The 16,621-nt window shown below is 33.3% G+C and overlaps 1 protein-coding gene across 2 annotated transcripts in view; it reads left to right on the plus strand.

Moving 5' to 3' along the window:
- Positions 1 to 16,621, plus strand: part of Kif20b (kinesin family member 20B) — a 60,989-nt gene that overhangs the window by 670 nt on the left and 43,698 nt on the right. For both annotated transcript variants that reach the window (XM_046450473.2, XM_046450474.2), the window contains exons 2-13: positions 1,018 to 1,165; positions 3,832 to 3,918; positions 4,003 to 4,119; positions 4,906 to 5,044; positions 5,699 to 5,883; positions 9,832 to 9,868; positions 10,574 to 10,801; positions 11,846 to 11,957; positions 13,662 to 13,733; positions 13,820 to 13,966; positions 14,633 to 14,795; positions 15,334 to 15,621. In XM_046450473.2, the coding sequence (XP_046306429.1) occupies positions 1,019 to 1,165; positions 3,832 to 3,918; positions 4,003 to 4,119; positions 4,906 to 5,044; positions 5,699 to 5,883; positions 9,832 to 9,868; positions 10,574 to 10,801; positions 11,846 to 11,957; positions 13,662 to 13,733; positions 13,820 to 13,966; positions 14,633 to 14,795; positions 15,334 to 15,621 (1,722 nt within the window). In that variant the 5' untranslated portion in view covers position 1,018. The remainder of the gene's footprint in view (positions 1 to 1,017; positions 1,166 to 3,831; positions 3,919 to 4,002; positions 4,120 to 4,905; positions 5,045 to 5,698; positions 5,884 to 9,831; positions 9,869 to 10,573; positions 10,802 to 11,845; positions 11,958 to 13,661; positions 13,734 to 13,819; positions 13,967 to 14,632; positions 14,796 to 15,333; positions 15,622 to 16,621) is intronic.

Here is a 16,621-nt window from a genome sequence, read left to right on the forward strand (position 1 = left end):
TGGATTGAACATGGCTAAAAAAATGCTTATTTGGGCTATATTTAAAGTAAATGGATGAGTACAAATTTGAATTGGACTTTAAAGCTAAGCGCCCACGTTCTAAGTAGAAGAAATAAACAGCTGTGGATGCCCATTACTACCCTTTCCGGCCAGGAACCCTAATTCGTGATTCACTGGTGTAGATGTTTTATATTCTTATCACCGAACAGAGGCCTCACTTTCTCCTTGTGCAAGTAGTATATATTAGTAAACTTTTGAATGTTGACATTTTTTGCAGTTAAGGTTGCCCTTATGTTTACCTTTAAGTTTAGTGATCTAACGTTTAATTCGATTTTAATACTTTAAGGATGCATTATTTCATGTTCAGCTTAAGACTTGTGGTATGCCTGATATGTTTGTGTGCATGTATTTATTTATTGGGTCCTGGGGATGGAACCCAGAACAACATGCTGGTCAGGCAAGTACTGTATGATTGAGCCACAACCCCAACCCAGGTACTGTTTTAAATACATTAGCATACATTATTTAACTTTTTGTGCGCACTTTTAAGAATTAGACTGAAAATAAATTTTCCAGCTAATGGAGTTTAGCTCTTAAGTGCTAAAACAAAATATGTAACATTCTACAGAAGACACTAAAAAACTTAAAATAATAAAAGATTATAATTCACTGTATAATCTCTTTGCTATTTGATTTCTGAGAGGATTTTAGGCGGAGAGTTAAACTTTGATTTTCTTTTCTACAGATTATTCAAGAAATCTCTTTGGATGGATCTATCTATAGGCTGGGTGTTTGCTGTGTTCAATATTATTTGATTTAGAATCTGAAAATATAATTTGGTCCTTTGTCTTTTCCCTAGGTTATCTTGTTAGAAATGAAACACTTTAATGTTTTCCCTCTGTAAAATGTAGTTATTTGTGGGGAAGTAAATGGTTGTATTGTACACTTTTTAAATCCTATGTCGCTTGCATGCTGACTTACTAAAGTTATCTAAAGAAGATACTGTTATTCTTGCAGAATGGAATCTAATTCGAATCAAGATGGAGTACCTAGACGGTCTTATGTTTTTAGTGCTGACCCAGTTGCAAGGCCTTCCGTAATAAATTTTGATGGCATTAAGCTTGATCTCTCTCATGAATTTTCCTTAGTTGCTTCAAACACTGAGGTAAGTACAAGTAAATATAAGAAAATATTATGTTGAGTATCATGATTCAGGGGAAATGAGTGCATGTGAGTAGAACAGAAATTGCCAGACTTTCTAGGTTTGAAGCAACCTTGTATTTTAGTAAGTTGTTCATGGAGACCTAAGTCTAAAAGAAATACATAAAAGTTTCTTTTCAAGTTAGGTCTTAACAACCTGATAAGTACCCTTCTTGCCCTAACCTGGTTACCATTTGAAAAAAAAATTGGGAAAAATGTTTTTAAAATTTCATTTTTTGATAATTTCACTTACAAATGGCATATTTGTCTCACTTTATTTTGATATTTGCTTTATTGTGTTGGTCTGCAACTGAATCTGCAATGTCTCTGAGGTATTCCTATATTGCGAGTAATTCTTTCTGTCTGTAAGAAACTGTCCGTATGGTTTTGAAATAAATCTTGAAATCAGGTAGTGTTAGCCCTCCAAATTTTTAATATATCAAGAGTTGTTGGGCTCTCTGTACTTTTCATTTCTATATTTTAGATGAATTTGTCCATTTCTTTAAAAAAGCTTGCTGAACAAAAGAAAACTTGATTGAGATTGCATTGAATCAGTTTTGGAGGAAACTATCTTAACAATATTGACTCAACCAAACAATGAGCGAGGTGTATCTCCATTTAGTTTGGTCTCCTTTAATTTCTCTCATCAGTGTTTTGTAGTTTTTAGTGTATAGGTCTTTCACATTTCTTATTCCAATTTATCCACAAATATTTTGGAATTTTTGATACTATTGTGAATGGTGTTGCTTTCTTAAGATCAATTTGTAACTACCCAGTTTAGATAGAAAAACATTTGATTTTGCATATTGATTTGTGTCTTGCTGCATTGTTAAATTCATTTAATTTTTCTAGTAGCTTTTTTTTTTTTTGAGAGAGAGAGAGAGAGAATCTTTTTTTGTAGGTGGACACAACACAATGCCTTTATTTATTTATTTTTAATATGGTGCTGAGAATCGAACCCGGGTCTCGTGCGCGCTAGGCGAGCTCTCTACCACTGAGTCACAATCCCAGCCCTCTAGTAGCTTTTTATTTGTCAGATTTTGTAGGCCAATGTTCATGTTGTCTATGAGTAAAGAATTTTATTTCTTGTCTCCCAGTTTGGATGTGTTTTCTTTCTTATTTATTTTTACTGATATCACAAGCTAGAACTATTCTAGTACAGTGTGAAGTAGAGTGATGAAGTAGAAATCTTTTGTTTTGTTACTCAGATTTAGTCTTTTACAAGTATGATGTTAGCTGTAGATTTTTTCTAAGTGTCTTTCTATTCTGCTTTGTTGAGACTTACATGCTGTTTGGATGTTGAATTTTTTCAAGTGCTTTTTATATCTTTAAAATTTCTCATTTTCTAACATGGTAATTTGTTCTAATTGATTTTTAAATGCTTAAACTGACATTATATTCCTAAGATAAACTATTCTTGGCTATAAGGTATTATCATGTTTTATGTACTGGGTAACATTTTGTTAGGGAAATTTTGCATCTATCTTTTTTGTTTTGTTTTGTTTTTGGTACCAGAGATTGAACTCAGGTGCACTTGACCCCTGAGCCACATTCCCAGGCCTTTTTGTATTTTATTTAGAGTCAGGGTCTCATTGAGTTGCTTCGCATCTCACATTTGCTGAGGCTGGCTTTGAACTTACGATCCTTTGCCTCAGCCTCCCAAGTCCCTGGGATTATAGGCATGCACCACTGCACTGGGCTGCATCTGTCTTAACATGGTATATTCTGTAATGTTTTCTGAAGATATCCTTATCAGATTTTGGTATCGGGATATGTCAAACTCAGGATTAGTTGAGGTGTTTTCCTGTATTTTCTTAAAAAGTTTATGTATAATTTGTATGATTATTTCCTTAATGTTTTAGATATTTATTAGTGAACTACCAGGATCTAGAGATTTGTGTATGTGTGTGGTGGTGGTAGTGGGGGGTGTGCAATTATTTTGTTTGGTAATGGATGAAATTTCTTCAATAGATTTAGTGTTATTTTGACTTTCTGGTTTTTATATTTGTTTTGGTAATTTTTTTTCAAATGATTGTCTTCTTTTTTAAAAAGGACATTTAAGAATGTCCTTTTAAAGACATTTCTTTTAAATTATTTTTGAAAATGAGGTAAGCTCATTTCTTCCTCAAGGAAAGCGAAGAGAATATTACATAGTAAAACAATTCTGAATGATGGAATCCAACATTTATGTTAATAGAATATTCTGATTACTTGTGATTTATTCTAGGGTTCTATTTTCAATGACTTAGAGTCTTTGTATTAGACATAAAGATTAGGGTTTTATAGAGAAAAGATTTTTTGCTAATTTAACACAAAAATAGAGGAGGTAGAAGAGAGTGAATCTTGTTTTCTTAAAAATAGATTTGTTGAGGGCTGGGAATATAGCTCAGTCGGTTAGAATGCTTGCCTCACATGCACAAGGCCCTGAATTCGATTTCCAGCACCACACACACAAAAAAAGATTTGTTGTGTTTTATAAATAAAATGTAATAAACATTTAATATAGTGACTATTTGCTTGGAAACTATAAGCTCAGATTATTCTTTAACTGTCAATTTGCTAAAAAAAAAAAGATGTTCTCAGAAAAGCTATATTCCCTATGTTTAAAATAATTATTTTGTTTTCCTTTAGGCAAACAGCTTGGAATCTAACGGTAATCTTCAGGTTTGTCTTCGAATAAGACCATTCACACAGTCAGAAAAAGAACATGAGTTTGAGGTTTGTGTTGAATTTAACTGAATTTTACTTTCAGTAAATCGGAAAAATGCCATTGCTCTTATTTCTTGTGGATATGTGTTGTAGGGTTGTGTCCATGTTCTGGATTCACAGACCATCCTACTTAAAGATCCTCAAAGCTTCCTTGGCCGGTTAAGTGAGAAAAGCTCTGGGCAGATGGCACAGAAATTCAGTTTTTCCAAGGTAAATGCCCTGTGAGAATGAAGGTTTTTCTTGGGGGGTGGGACAGAGCATAAAACTCATTAAACCCAGGGCCTTATTGATACAAAGCATACTCTGCACCACTTAGCTAATCCTCAGCTCCCACCCCCTGCTCTTTTTTTCTTAAAGAGAAACTTTAGCTTAGGTTAAGTAGCTATAACATATATGATAAACTATATGTTTTCTGCCTATGAAACTTAGATCTTTGGTACTAGTAATTTTTCTTAAGAGTAGGACTCAAATTTTAGGTCTGTAAATATATAATTGGGAGTGAATAAATAACTAATATTCTCCAATATTCTTAATGAACTACTTTTTTTGCGGGGGATGGGTACTGGAGATTGAACCCAGAGGTAATTTACCACTAGGCTACGTATCCAACCCTTTTTTTTTTTAACACAGGTTCTCACCAAGTTGCTTAGGGCCTTGCTAAGTTGCTGAAGCTGGCCTCAAATTTGTAATCCTCCTGCCTTAGCCTCTCAAGCAGATGGGATTACAGGCAAGCATCAATGTGGCTTAAATTTTTTTTTTTTTTTTTAAGTTGATTTACAGCAGTGTTCTTTATAAAACTAATGTGAAAACATGACTGGCTGAGTGGGTCAGATTTTTATCCCATTTGCTGATAGTAATTAAATGATCTATTTTATTTTGAGAATAAATCTTATAAAACCAATCTTTATAAATTTTAAACATGAGAAATAGGGTGGAACCCATTGCGAATATTAACATGAATTTTCTAAAAGAACTTTCTTAAAAATGCTGTCTTAGGTTTTTGGCCCTGAAACTTCACAGAAAGAATTCTTTCAGGGTTGTATTATGCAGCCAGCAAAAGACCTTTTGAAAGGACAGAGTCGGCTGATTTTTACTTATGGGCTAACCAATTCAGGAAAAACATATACATTTCAAGGTAAGTATTGCTTATTTTGGCTAGAAAGGAGGAAGTAATAACATTCAGTATTTTCATAACTATAGGTAGTTAATGTTTTTAACATCTAATATATGTTTGCTCCGTAATTTAGTATTTGTAGTGCTGGGGATTGAATCCAGGGCCTCTTGTTTGCTAAGCAGGCAATCTACCATTGAGCTATATCCCCAACCCTCCATTTTTAATAGTAATAACATATTGATCATTTATTGCTGATGGCTTTTAATTCAGATTTATTTAATCACTTGTAAAACTGCTTTACTTATATGATAGAGAATAAAGCAATGGTAAAAATTCATAAAAAAGGATTGATATGATTTAGGGGATTAAGCCTGAATTACCAGTGAGACATTTAGCTTAATGTTTCATTTTGCTTTTATGCTTTATGAGTGATGGCAAATCTTAATATTATGGCTTGGTCTGAATGTAAAATTTCAGATTTTGCATTAGAATAGTATTCAATAAAAGGCTGTTAGTACAGTGAAGAACAAAATGATAGAAAACAGATTAGTCTGTCAACTTTTCTCATTTTTGTTTAAATTGCTTATTGGTAGCATAAAGGGAGTTTTAGTAGTCTAGGAAAATTTCTTCTTTCCTACTAGTTTGAGAGAAAATAACACAAACATTCTTTTACAGGCACAGAAGAAAATGTTGGCTTTTTGCCTCGAACTTTGAATATATTATTTGATAGTCTTCAGGAAAGACTATATACCAAGATGAACATTAAACCACATAGATCCAGAGAATACTTGCGGTTGTCACCAGACCAAGAGAAAGAAGAAGCTGCTATCAAAAGTGCATTACTTCGACAAATTAAAGAGGTATGGAATTATTTTAGTAGGCAAAATATGTAAATTATGACATAAAATCTTTCAGCTTTTTTGTGGTCATGGTGGGTTTTTCTTTTTTTGAGGGTGGGTACTGGGAATTGAACTTGGGGACACTCAACCACTGAGCCACATCCTCAGCCCTATTTTGTATTTTATTTAGAGACAGAGTCTCACTGAGTTGCTTAGCACCTTGCTTTTGCTGAGGCTGGCTTTGAACTCATGATCCTCCTGCCTCAGCCTCATGAGCTGCTGGGATTACAGATGTGTGCCACAGCGCCTGGCAGATTTTTCTTTTTTAAGAAAAATATTTAGATATTCCTTGTAGAAATCTCTTCTACTTATTATATGTTGTGGTACTGGGAATTGAACTGAGGAGTACTCCATCCCTAACCCTATTTATTTTTTATTTTGAGATAGAATCTTGCTAAATTGCTGAGCTGGCCCCAAACTTGAGATCCTCCTGCTTTAGCCTCCCGAGTTACTGGGATTATAGGCGTGTGCCATTGTACACAATTCCCACTGTTTTTTTTTTTTTTTTTTTAAATATTCATTTATTTAATAAGTTTTTATTAAGGCACTTACTTGGTCCAGCAGTATTTTAATTTTTTTTTTCTTTTGTACTGGGGATTGAACCCAGGGGTACTTTATCACTGAGCCTCATCTCCAGCCCTTTTTAAATTTATTATTTTGAGACAGGGTCTTGCTAAGTTGTTGAGGCTGGCTTTGAACTTTTGATCTTCCTGCCTCAGCCTCCCAAATTGCTGTGATTACAGGTGTGCACCACTGCACCCATCTCAACTGTTGAGGACAAATAGTACTGCCATCATGGAGGCTATGTTTTTTAGTTGTTATAGTTAAATACCTTATACTGGGTCATTTGTAAAGAATAAAGGGTTAGTGAGTCCACGTTTTGTAGAATGGAAGATTCAAGGTCAAGGGGCTGTATCTGGTGAGAGCCTTCTTGCTGGTGGAGATTTGGTAGAGTCTGGAGGTGATTGAAGACATCACATGGTAAGAGGGGTGTATCTACAGGGCAGAGCTAAACTGGCTTTTATGATAGATCCACTCTTAAGAAGATCTGTTAATCTATTGATCCATGAAAGGATTAATCCATATGAATTGTCATGGCCTAATTACCTGTTAAAGGCCTCACCTCTTAATACCTCAGAATGGGGGTTGAATTTCAACAGAATTTTAGTGGGAACATTTCAGACCATAGCAGAAATTAACAATAAATTAATAGAAAAGTAAAGATAAGATATGCCGCGAGAGGATGTTATTTTATATAAGGAGGTACCATATAAACTTAAAATTTTTTTTATAAAGTTATACTTTGCCGCCCCTGACCAGTGCAGGCAACTGAACTTAAGGTTGCTCATGTGAATTTCCTGGGACATCAAATAAAACATAGACATATACTTTACTTTTAAATCAAGCTTCAAGATGGCTCCTCCACTCTCGGCCTCTAGTTCCCTAAATGGGAGAGTGAGGAAAGTCATGAAGCACATTCAGAAGTGGGATTTTATTGGGAGGACCCTCATTCTTAGAATGTTCCACCCAAAAAAGGTCAGGAGGGGCAGGGTTACAAGGACAGGTGAGTGTAATTCGATTCAAGGGGTTGCAGGAAGGCACACCTATGTCTGAAGACACATTCTGCTACTTTGAGGATGGAGCAATATTAGGTCACTATGAAAGTGACTGTCAGAGCCTCTCCGATCATGGGAAGGAAAATGCCAGTCATTCAGCGAGACAGCCTCCCACAATACTTGTCTATTCTACTTGTACCTTCTGGTTTTTGTGTTATGTTTTCAGACGTCTATCCTGTTCATGGTAAAGAACTATTAGCAGTTTTTATAAAAATATTTTCAAAATATTAATGGAATTTTCTTCTTTGTTTTACTTAACCACTGATTCACATCCCCAGCACCCCCACCCTTCTTTTTTTCTTTTTTTTTTAATTTTTTATTGTTGGCTGTTCAAAACATTACATAGTTCTTGATATATCATATTTCACAATTTGATTCAAGTGGGTTATGAGCTCCCATTTTTACCCCATATACAGATTGCAGAATCACATCATTTACACATCCATTGATTTACATATTGCCATACTAGTGTCTGTTGTATTCTGCTGCCTTTCCTATCCTCTACTATCCCCCCTCCCCTCCCCTCCCCTCCCCTCTTCTCTCTCTGCCCCCTCTACTGACATTCGTTTGTCCCCCTTATATTATTTTTCCCCTTCCCCTCACTTCCTCTTGTATGTACTTTTGTATAACTCTGAGGGTCTCCTTCCATTTTCTTTTTTTCTTAATGTTTTATTTTTGACATTGGGTCTTGCTAAGTTGCTTGGGGCCTCACTAGGTTGCTGAGGCTGGCTTTGAATTTGAGATTCTCTGCCTCAGCCTCTTGAGCTGCTGGGATGTAGGTGTGTGCCACCATGCCCAGCTAAATTTTGTTCTTTAAAACATTAAGAGGAGAGCTAGTGATATAGCTTAGTGGTAAAGCACTTGCCTAGTATGTGCGAAGCCCTGGGTTCAATACTCAGCACTGCAAATACAAACAAACATTGAGAGGAGTCAGACAGTGGCCATGGTACATGCCTGTAGTCCGAGTTACTAGGGAGGCTGAGGCAGAGTCATCACTGGAGCCCAGAAGTTTGAGACCAGCCTGAATCTCTCTTAAATAAAAAAATAAAAAATAAAATTACAAAAAGCTGGTTTGGGGATATAGCTCAGCAGTAGAGTGCTTGCTTAGAGTACCTAAGGCAACATAAGAAAAAAATGACATTTAGAAATCAGATTTATTTTAAGGTAATAAAAAAATGTTTTGCTCAGTGGAATTCAGCGTTCGTTGTCCTTGAGTATGTCTCTGAAAGTAAAATAGTATTTTAATAAATTATGAAGGGTGGTGTATAATGCATGGATAATTTTAAAAAGAAAATTTAAATCAATAATAGTGAAAAATATTTCTCTAAAAAGTTATCCAGTTAAGGCAAATTTTATTTTGTCCATGAAATAATTAAAATGTTGAATGAGATGAATTTTCATACATTAATTGTAAAATGTTCATAAAAAGCAATTTGGAACTGGGTGTATGTGGTGCACATGTGTAATACCAGCAACTCAGGAGGCTTAGACAGGAGGATTGCAAGTTCAAAGCTAGCCTCAGCAATGATGAGGCACTAAGCAATTCAGTGAGACCCTGTGTCTAAATAAAATGCAACATAGGGTTGGGGATGTGGCTCAGTGGTCGAGGACCCCAAGTGTAATCCCTGGTATCGAAAGAAAAAGGAGCAATTTGGATGTACATGATGGGATTCCAGGCTTGTATAATTATATCAAAGTGGATTCTACTGTCATATATAACTAAAAAAACCTGATAATTCAGCACTGCCAAATTGCTTTTTGTTGTTTAAGAGCAGAACTTTATACAATTTCATTTAGCTGTATATTCTAAGAAAATAATTAGAATGTTTATTATAATATAATTAAAAATGTTTATTATAGTATTTTACCTGCAAAATTTTGTAAAACATCCAAATCCAAAATGTTTAATGATAAATAATAATTATTTTATATCTTTAGTTACACAGTTATCAAATGTTTATAAGTAATTTTTAGTTTTAGTGAGAAAAAGTTTACTATATAACTTAAGTATGGGGAAAAAAGTAGAAGAGGGAATACATTTAAATATTAATAGTAGTAATTGTCTCTGGTCTACAGGGATTATACATTATGTTTTTTATTACTTTTATTTAGTTTCTTAAATTTATTGTATGACTGTATTATTTAAACTAGGAAAAAATTAATAAACACGTCACTGAACAAAGTGGATGAAAGGTTGTGGTTTGGTCAGTGACTTTTTGGGTAGGTAATTGATATCTTGGTTATTTAACCTTAACGAAAATTGCTTTTAAATTCTTAAATTTTTCTTTTTTAGGTTGCTATGCATAATGACAGTTATGATACTTCGTATGGTAAGATATTATTTCTAACCTACCTTTTGTTTTTTGATTATATGAAATACTCAAAATTTTAAGTTTTAAATCACTCCCAGTAATTTAATTGTTGACATAGCAATACCTGAAAAATGATAACTGAGTTATCAGGTACTATAAAGTTTGATTTAGATTAATTCTCATAGATATCCCTTTCACTGGCTATAACTTTAATATTGACATCAAGAGATGCTCTGGGTTTTGTTTTTTCATTTAATTTCTCCCTTTTTTGTGGGATAGGGTGTTACTTGGACCTAGGGGTACTTTACCATTGAGTTATTCTCTAGCTCCAGCTTTTTAATTTTGAATTGAGGTCTCTTTGAGTTGCTAAGGGGCTTGCCAAGTTGCTGAGGTGGCTTGAACTTGAGATCCTTCTGTCTCAGCTTCTTGAATCACTCAGATTATAGTTGTGTTTACCATACTGACTGCCTTTAATTTGTATTTGCTTCATTAGTATATTTTCGAAAACAAATGGAAGGATAAGAAACCAAAGTTATTCCAAATATTATTTATTCCTAACTCTGCTCCAAAAAATATTGAAAGTAGATGATCAAAAGATTAAGGATACTTATTTTTTCAAGTCCAGTAGTCATGATATGTTTTTTTTTCCCCTCAGTTTTAGTCAATGATTAATTTTGTGCTTATCTTTTTTTTTTTTCCTCTTTTTTTTCTGTTATTTTGTAGGAAGTTTAACAAACTCTTTGAATGTCCCAGAGTTTGAAGAATCTATGAGAGATTGTGAACAAGCTAGTTTGAATATGGATAATAACACAAAATTTTCTGTGTGGGTTTCCTTTTTTGAAATTTACAACGAATGTATTTATGACTTGTTTGTTCCTGTATCATCAAAGTTCCAAAAGAGAAAGATGTTACGACTTTCCCAAGATGTAAAGGGTTATTCTTTTATAAAAGGTATATTAATGAGTCTTTTTATTTTATTGCTCCATAGTTGTCTCCTAGGCTCTGTGATAACTACAGGAAAGCAAACAAAATTAGGAATTTTTCTTCTCATTATTACCGTTAAGAAAATAAGAGAATTTTGTGTTTTGGAAGTATGTTTTGTTGTGTTTCATACACTTGAATGTAAAAAGGTCTAGATGTGTTTGCTTGAGTATCATTAATTGGGTTCTTAGTGATGGGAAAAGCTGGGTGTGTTTTTATCTTATTCTGTTACTTTGTAACATTGGCCAAATTTTGTAACTAATACCATAGTGACATTTTTCACATCTTTTAAAATCATTACAGTAACAAAGTCATATTAATAATATCATGACCCATGACTTCCATATGTGTATATATGCAGAATTCAGAAGTTTCATTAATTATGCTTAATCTTACTGCAGGTATGCCCTGTGATGTTTTCTGTGTTTTGTTTCATTTTTATAAAGTTCTGGTTATGATAAAAATTTTTTAATAGTTTTTAGTTGTAGTTGCCACAATACCTTTATTTTATTTATTTATTTTTATGTGGTGCTAAGGATCGAACCCAGGGCTTTGCACATGTTAGGCAACTGCTCTACTGCTGAGCCACAACCCCAACCCCAGCCCCAATGACAAAAAATTTTGATTGTATTATTCACTAATGAATTACAGTCTGTAATATTTCATGGCTATATAATTTGTAGGTTTCATCTGTACTGCTTTGTCTTTTTTTTTCCCCCTCTTGAGTGTCAAATTTTAGGAATTTACCTATTTTTAGTTTTTCCTTTGGCAGACTCTATTGAAGATCATTTACTTTGTATGTTTGTATAATTTAAATGATGTAATATTATAATCCTCTCTTCTGAAACATTTATCTTGAGGAATATGGAATAACTGAGTTGACTCAAAGTAGAATATATTGTTAGAAGAAAGATTTCATTATATGTCACTGGAAAAATACCTTCAAAGAGATCATACTATAGGACAGGTCCTGTGTTTTCATAAATTGCTATGTGTCCTCTTTATTTCTTAAAGATCTTCAGTGGATTCAAGTGTCTGATTCCAAAGAAGCATATAGACTTTTAAAACTGGGGATAAAGCAGCAGAGTGTTGCCTTCACAAAACTGAACAATGCTTCCAGTAGAAGGTAAGGAATAAATCCTATGGAGTAATCCTGAGGACTCATAGTATTCTGTGCTAATTTAAATGCAGCTTATTTTAGATTAAATTGGGCATTAAGTTCTCTGATATGTTAAACTAATTCATAGGCATAAAAGACTTCAGTAGAGTGAAGAACACTAAACACAGAATATTATCAGTACTATATATTGTCTTAACATTAGATTCACTAATTTGAAGGAAGTCTAAAACATTTTTACTTCAAACAGGGTTTCTTATTTTTTTAAATATTTTATTAGTTGTTGTTGGCACTTTATTTATTTTTTTTAATGTGGTTCTGAGAATCGAACCCAGTATCTCACACATGCTAGGCAAGCACTCTACCACTGAGCCACAACCCCAGCCCTCTTTCTTTTTTTTAATATTTATTTTTTAGTTATAGTTGGACATAACACATTTATTTTATTATTTTTATGTGGTGCTGAGGATCAAACCCAGGGCCTCACATGTGCTAGGCGAGTGCTGTACCACTGAGCCAAACCCCAGCCTCCCCTCCCCCTTCCCCCCAACACAGGGTTTCTTTATCATTGAAATGACATTCTCAGTTCTCTTTAAATTTTTTTTTTTTTTTTTTAGGATTCTTTTCTTTTCTTTTTTTTTTTTTTTAATTGTTGGCTGTTCAAAACATTACATAGTTCTTGATATATCATATTTCACAATTTGATTCAAGTGGGTTATGAGCTCCCATTTTTACCCCATATACAGATTGCAGAATCACATCATTTACACATCCATTGATTTACATATTGCCATACTAGTGTCTGTTGTGTTCTGCTGCCTTTCCTATCCTCTACTATGCCCCCTCCCCTCCTCTCCCCTCCCCTCTTCTCTCTCTGCCCCCTCTACTGACATTCATTTGTCCCCCTTGTATTATTTTTCCCGAGACAGCGTCTTGCTAAGGGTCTCCCTAATTTATTGAGGCTGTCCTTGACTTGCAGATTTCTTTCCTTAGCCTCCCAAATCTTTTTACTCTTTCTTTATGTCAGTACCCTAGCTCATTTTTGGAGTAGCCTAGAATGGTGATCTTTTCTCTGTTTTTCCCACTTACCCTATGAATACTATATATACACTACATTAGGCTATGTTTCAAGGAGTTAAAGATGTTTTTGATGAAAGTGATAGGGGGTAGGAGACAAAGTAAAGACGTTTCAGAAGTGAGTTATTTAAAACAGATTTTTCTCTTAAGGGTAAAGACTTTGTCTTAAGAGCCATAGTCTCATACTCAGTTCTGGGGGGTTTGATATATGATTCAGATAAATCTGTATAAATTCAAATATGTTTGGCTTTAGCTATGTGTTTGAAGAATATTAGCTGAAAATATGTATAATATTTGAACTAATGTGATCTTTGCACAAGAAAATTGAGTATTATAAATTACTTCCTTAGTGGAAGTTGGAATGTCAAAGGAAGAGATTTGAGGGATTTAAAGCTAGGCAAAAGATAAGATGATTTTAGTGGATATATAAGTATGGAACACTGGGTGGACATAAATGGTAACTATTTGGAAAATGCCTGGTTGGACTATCATTAATACAAGAATATGAATAGAGGTCCATTTGCAATTCTTATCTCTTTTATTTAGACTGCAGAAATGGAAAGGTAATATTGGAAATATATTATTTGATTATTAAAAATGGAAAAATAATATTTGATCTTTGTATATTTCTTTTAGTCACAGCATATTTACTATTAGAATATTACAGATCGAAGACCCTGAAATGTCTCGTGTTATTCGAGTTAGTGAGTAAGTTGACATTCTTTAAATTGTAATTATTTTTAATTGTTTTGAAGAATTTTAAAGTAATCTTTTTTTTTTTTTTTTAAATCCAGATTGTCTTTGTGTGATCTTGCTGGTTCCGAACGAAGCATAAAGACACAGAATGAAGGTGAAAGGTTAAGAGAGACTGGGAACATAAATACTTCTTTATTGACTCTGGGAAAGTGTATTAATGTTTTGAAGAACAGTGAAAAGTCCAAGTAAGTGGTATTGAAATAGTATGTTAGGTATTATATTTAAACTCAACTTTGGTGTTTTAAGAAAGTACTATTTTTAAAATTGCTTCTTATTCATGCTTTATGATTAAAGTACTTAGAGATCTTGGATTTAAAAAATGATAGAAATAAAAAAAATGTTAGTTGATGCCAGGGACTCATCAAGTAAACTCAGTATTTTTGATAGTAAATATTTACTAGCAGATACTTTTTAGATAGTCAGTTTTTCATGATGCTGGCTTGGCATCACTTTGCCACTTTGATCTTACTAATGCATTGTTTGTGTTCTACAAGATATGATAGATTTTTGCTTTAATTAGCATTTTCAGATGAGTCCATGGTAAATGAACCTTCACCATTTCTAGAAAAGAGTTTTATGACATCCATTGCAGGACTATATTGGAGGACATAACTCAGTTAAATGTGATTTTATTTACTTTTGGACTAGTTGATTATTGTTAGTACTCTTATTATTAATAGTGTTTAAAGAAAACACAGAAGAACTATTACAGTATTACTGATGGAACTAATCACTGACCTAAAGTTTATATCCATGGTAGGTAGCTTAGTTATTTCTTTGTAAAATTTATCAGAAACCTGACTTCAAGAGATTTATTTTAATTTATAATTTTTTTGAAAAAATTTCCATAGGTTTCAACAACATGTGCCATTCCGGGAAAGTAAACTGACCCACTATTTTCAAAGTTTTTTTAATGGTAAAGGGAAAATATGTATGATTGTCAATATCAGCCAGTGTTGTTTTGCCTATGATGAAACACTCAATGTATTGAAGTTCTCAGCTCTTGCACAAAAGGTAAATATATTCAGATTTTGCAAAATTTATGAAGCCATCTCTTACTATTGGAATATGAGCAATTTTCTTTGAAATAAATGTTTTGCATTTATTACTCTAAGCCTAGGAAATACTTGAAAGTAAAAATGTAAATATGTGAACCAGTATGAAGACATGAGAAAAGATTTATTAAAGTTGTCCCTATAAGAACTAAAATCACCTTTAGTAATAAGTATTAATTATAAGCATAGGTTAAAATTAATGAGTATTCTTGGAGTTAATTGTCTATTCTGCTATTCATCTGGTTCACTTAGTACTAGATAGTCAGAAAGGCTTTTGCTAGAAATACTGCGCAGATCTTAGAAAGGTAGATTTACCTGTAGTTTTCATGTGTAAGTAGATTTTTCTAAACAGAATCGTCATTTATGGATGCTGATTTCTTTTTATGTTTGCAGAGCTATAACATTTAAGTTGTCATTTGACTTAATTTATAAAATTAATTTTTAGTGGATAGTTCTTGCTTTTTTTCTTTTTAAAAGTCACATTGATATTTTAACAGGTTTGTGTTCCAGATGTTTTGAATTCTTCTCAAGAGAAATCTTTTGGACCCATCAAATCTTCCCAAGATGTATCATTAGATAAAAATTTAGATAATAAAATATCAAATGTAAAAAGAACCACCATTTCCTGGGACAATAGTCTAGGAGATCTGGTTGAAGATGAAGATTTACTTGAGGATCTAGAAAAAACTGAAGAAAAACCAAATGTTGAAACTGAACTTATTGATGAAGATTTAGATAAAACATTAGAGGAAGACAAGGCTCTCATTAGCCATGAGGAAAAAAGAGTATGTATTAAGAACTCATTTCTGTGCTTTGCTTGTTTTTCTGAAGTTAGTATTTAACAATTCTGAAGTCTCTTTTTCCCTTCCCTTTATTTATTTAGGTTCTTTTTTTTTTTTTTTTTTAATTTGGTGCTGGGTATTGAACCCAGGAGTGCTTTACCACTGAGCTGTATCCTCACTCCAGTTTTTAATTTTTAATTTTGAGATGGGCTCAGGGGAGTGTTGGGTGTCTCCCTAAATTGGCTTCATGACCTTGAAATTGTGATGCTCCTTCCTCAGCTTCCTGAGTAGCCGGGATTACAGTAGCTAGGATTACAGGTGTGAGCCACCATGCTGGGCTTTTTTTTTTTTTTTTGAGATGGGGTCTCTCCATGTTGCCCAGGCTGGCTGTGAACTCTTGGATTCAAATGATCCTTCTGCCTCAGCCGTACATGTATTTGGGTTTACAGGTGTGTGCCACTCTTGAATATTTCTCTTTCAGGAATACACTAAAATTTTTGTATCTCAATTTTACTTTTTGAAAAACTTCAAACCCATAGAAACACTGATGTAATAAATACTTATTACCTTTTACCTGGATTTGCCATTTGTTTTTAAGTATATAGATACACATTTTTTGTTTACTTATAGTTTGAAAATAAGATACATCCATAAAGATACCTTACAACTGAGCATTTCATTGTGGATTTCTGGAGAATGTAGACATTTTCCTCATGATGACAAGACCATTTTCATACCCAAGAAATTTAACATTGAGGTGGTAAAATAATCTATCATACCATACATCTTGACATTTTTCCAGTGATATGAATGTGTCCTTTATAGCTACTTTGTTTTTATCTATAACTTAAGTTAGAACATAACTTTTGAGTATTACATTCCTTTAGTCATTTCTAATCTAGCATTGACAATTGTTGGAAATTATTAAAACAATTTCTCTAAGTATATCTATTTGTGTAATTTTCTCTAATTCTTAACATTTTTTTCAGAGATGTTATTTATT

This window comes from Marmota monax, unplaced genomic scaffold, assembly GCF_021218885.2.
Source record: "Marmota monax isolate L192 unplaced genomic scaffold, Marmota_monax_Labrador192_F-V1.1 WCK01_AAM20220418_F8-fsc00004, whole genome shotgun sequence".
Lineage (NCBI taxonomy): Eukaryota > Metazoa > Chordata > Mammalia > Rodentia > Sciuridae > Marmota > Marmota monax.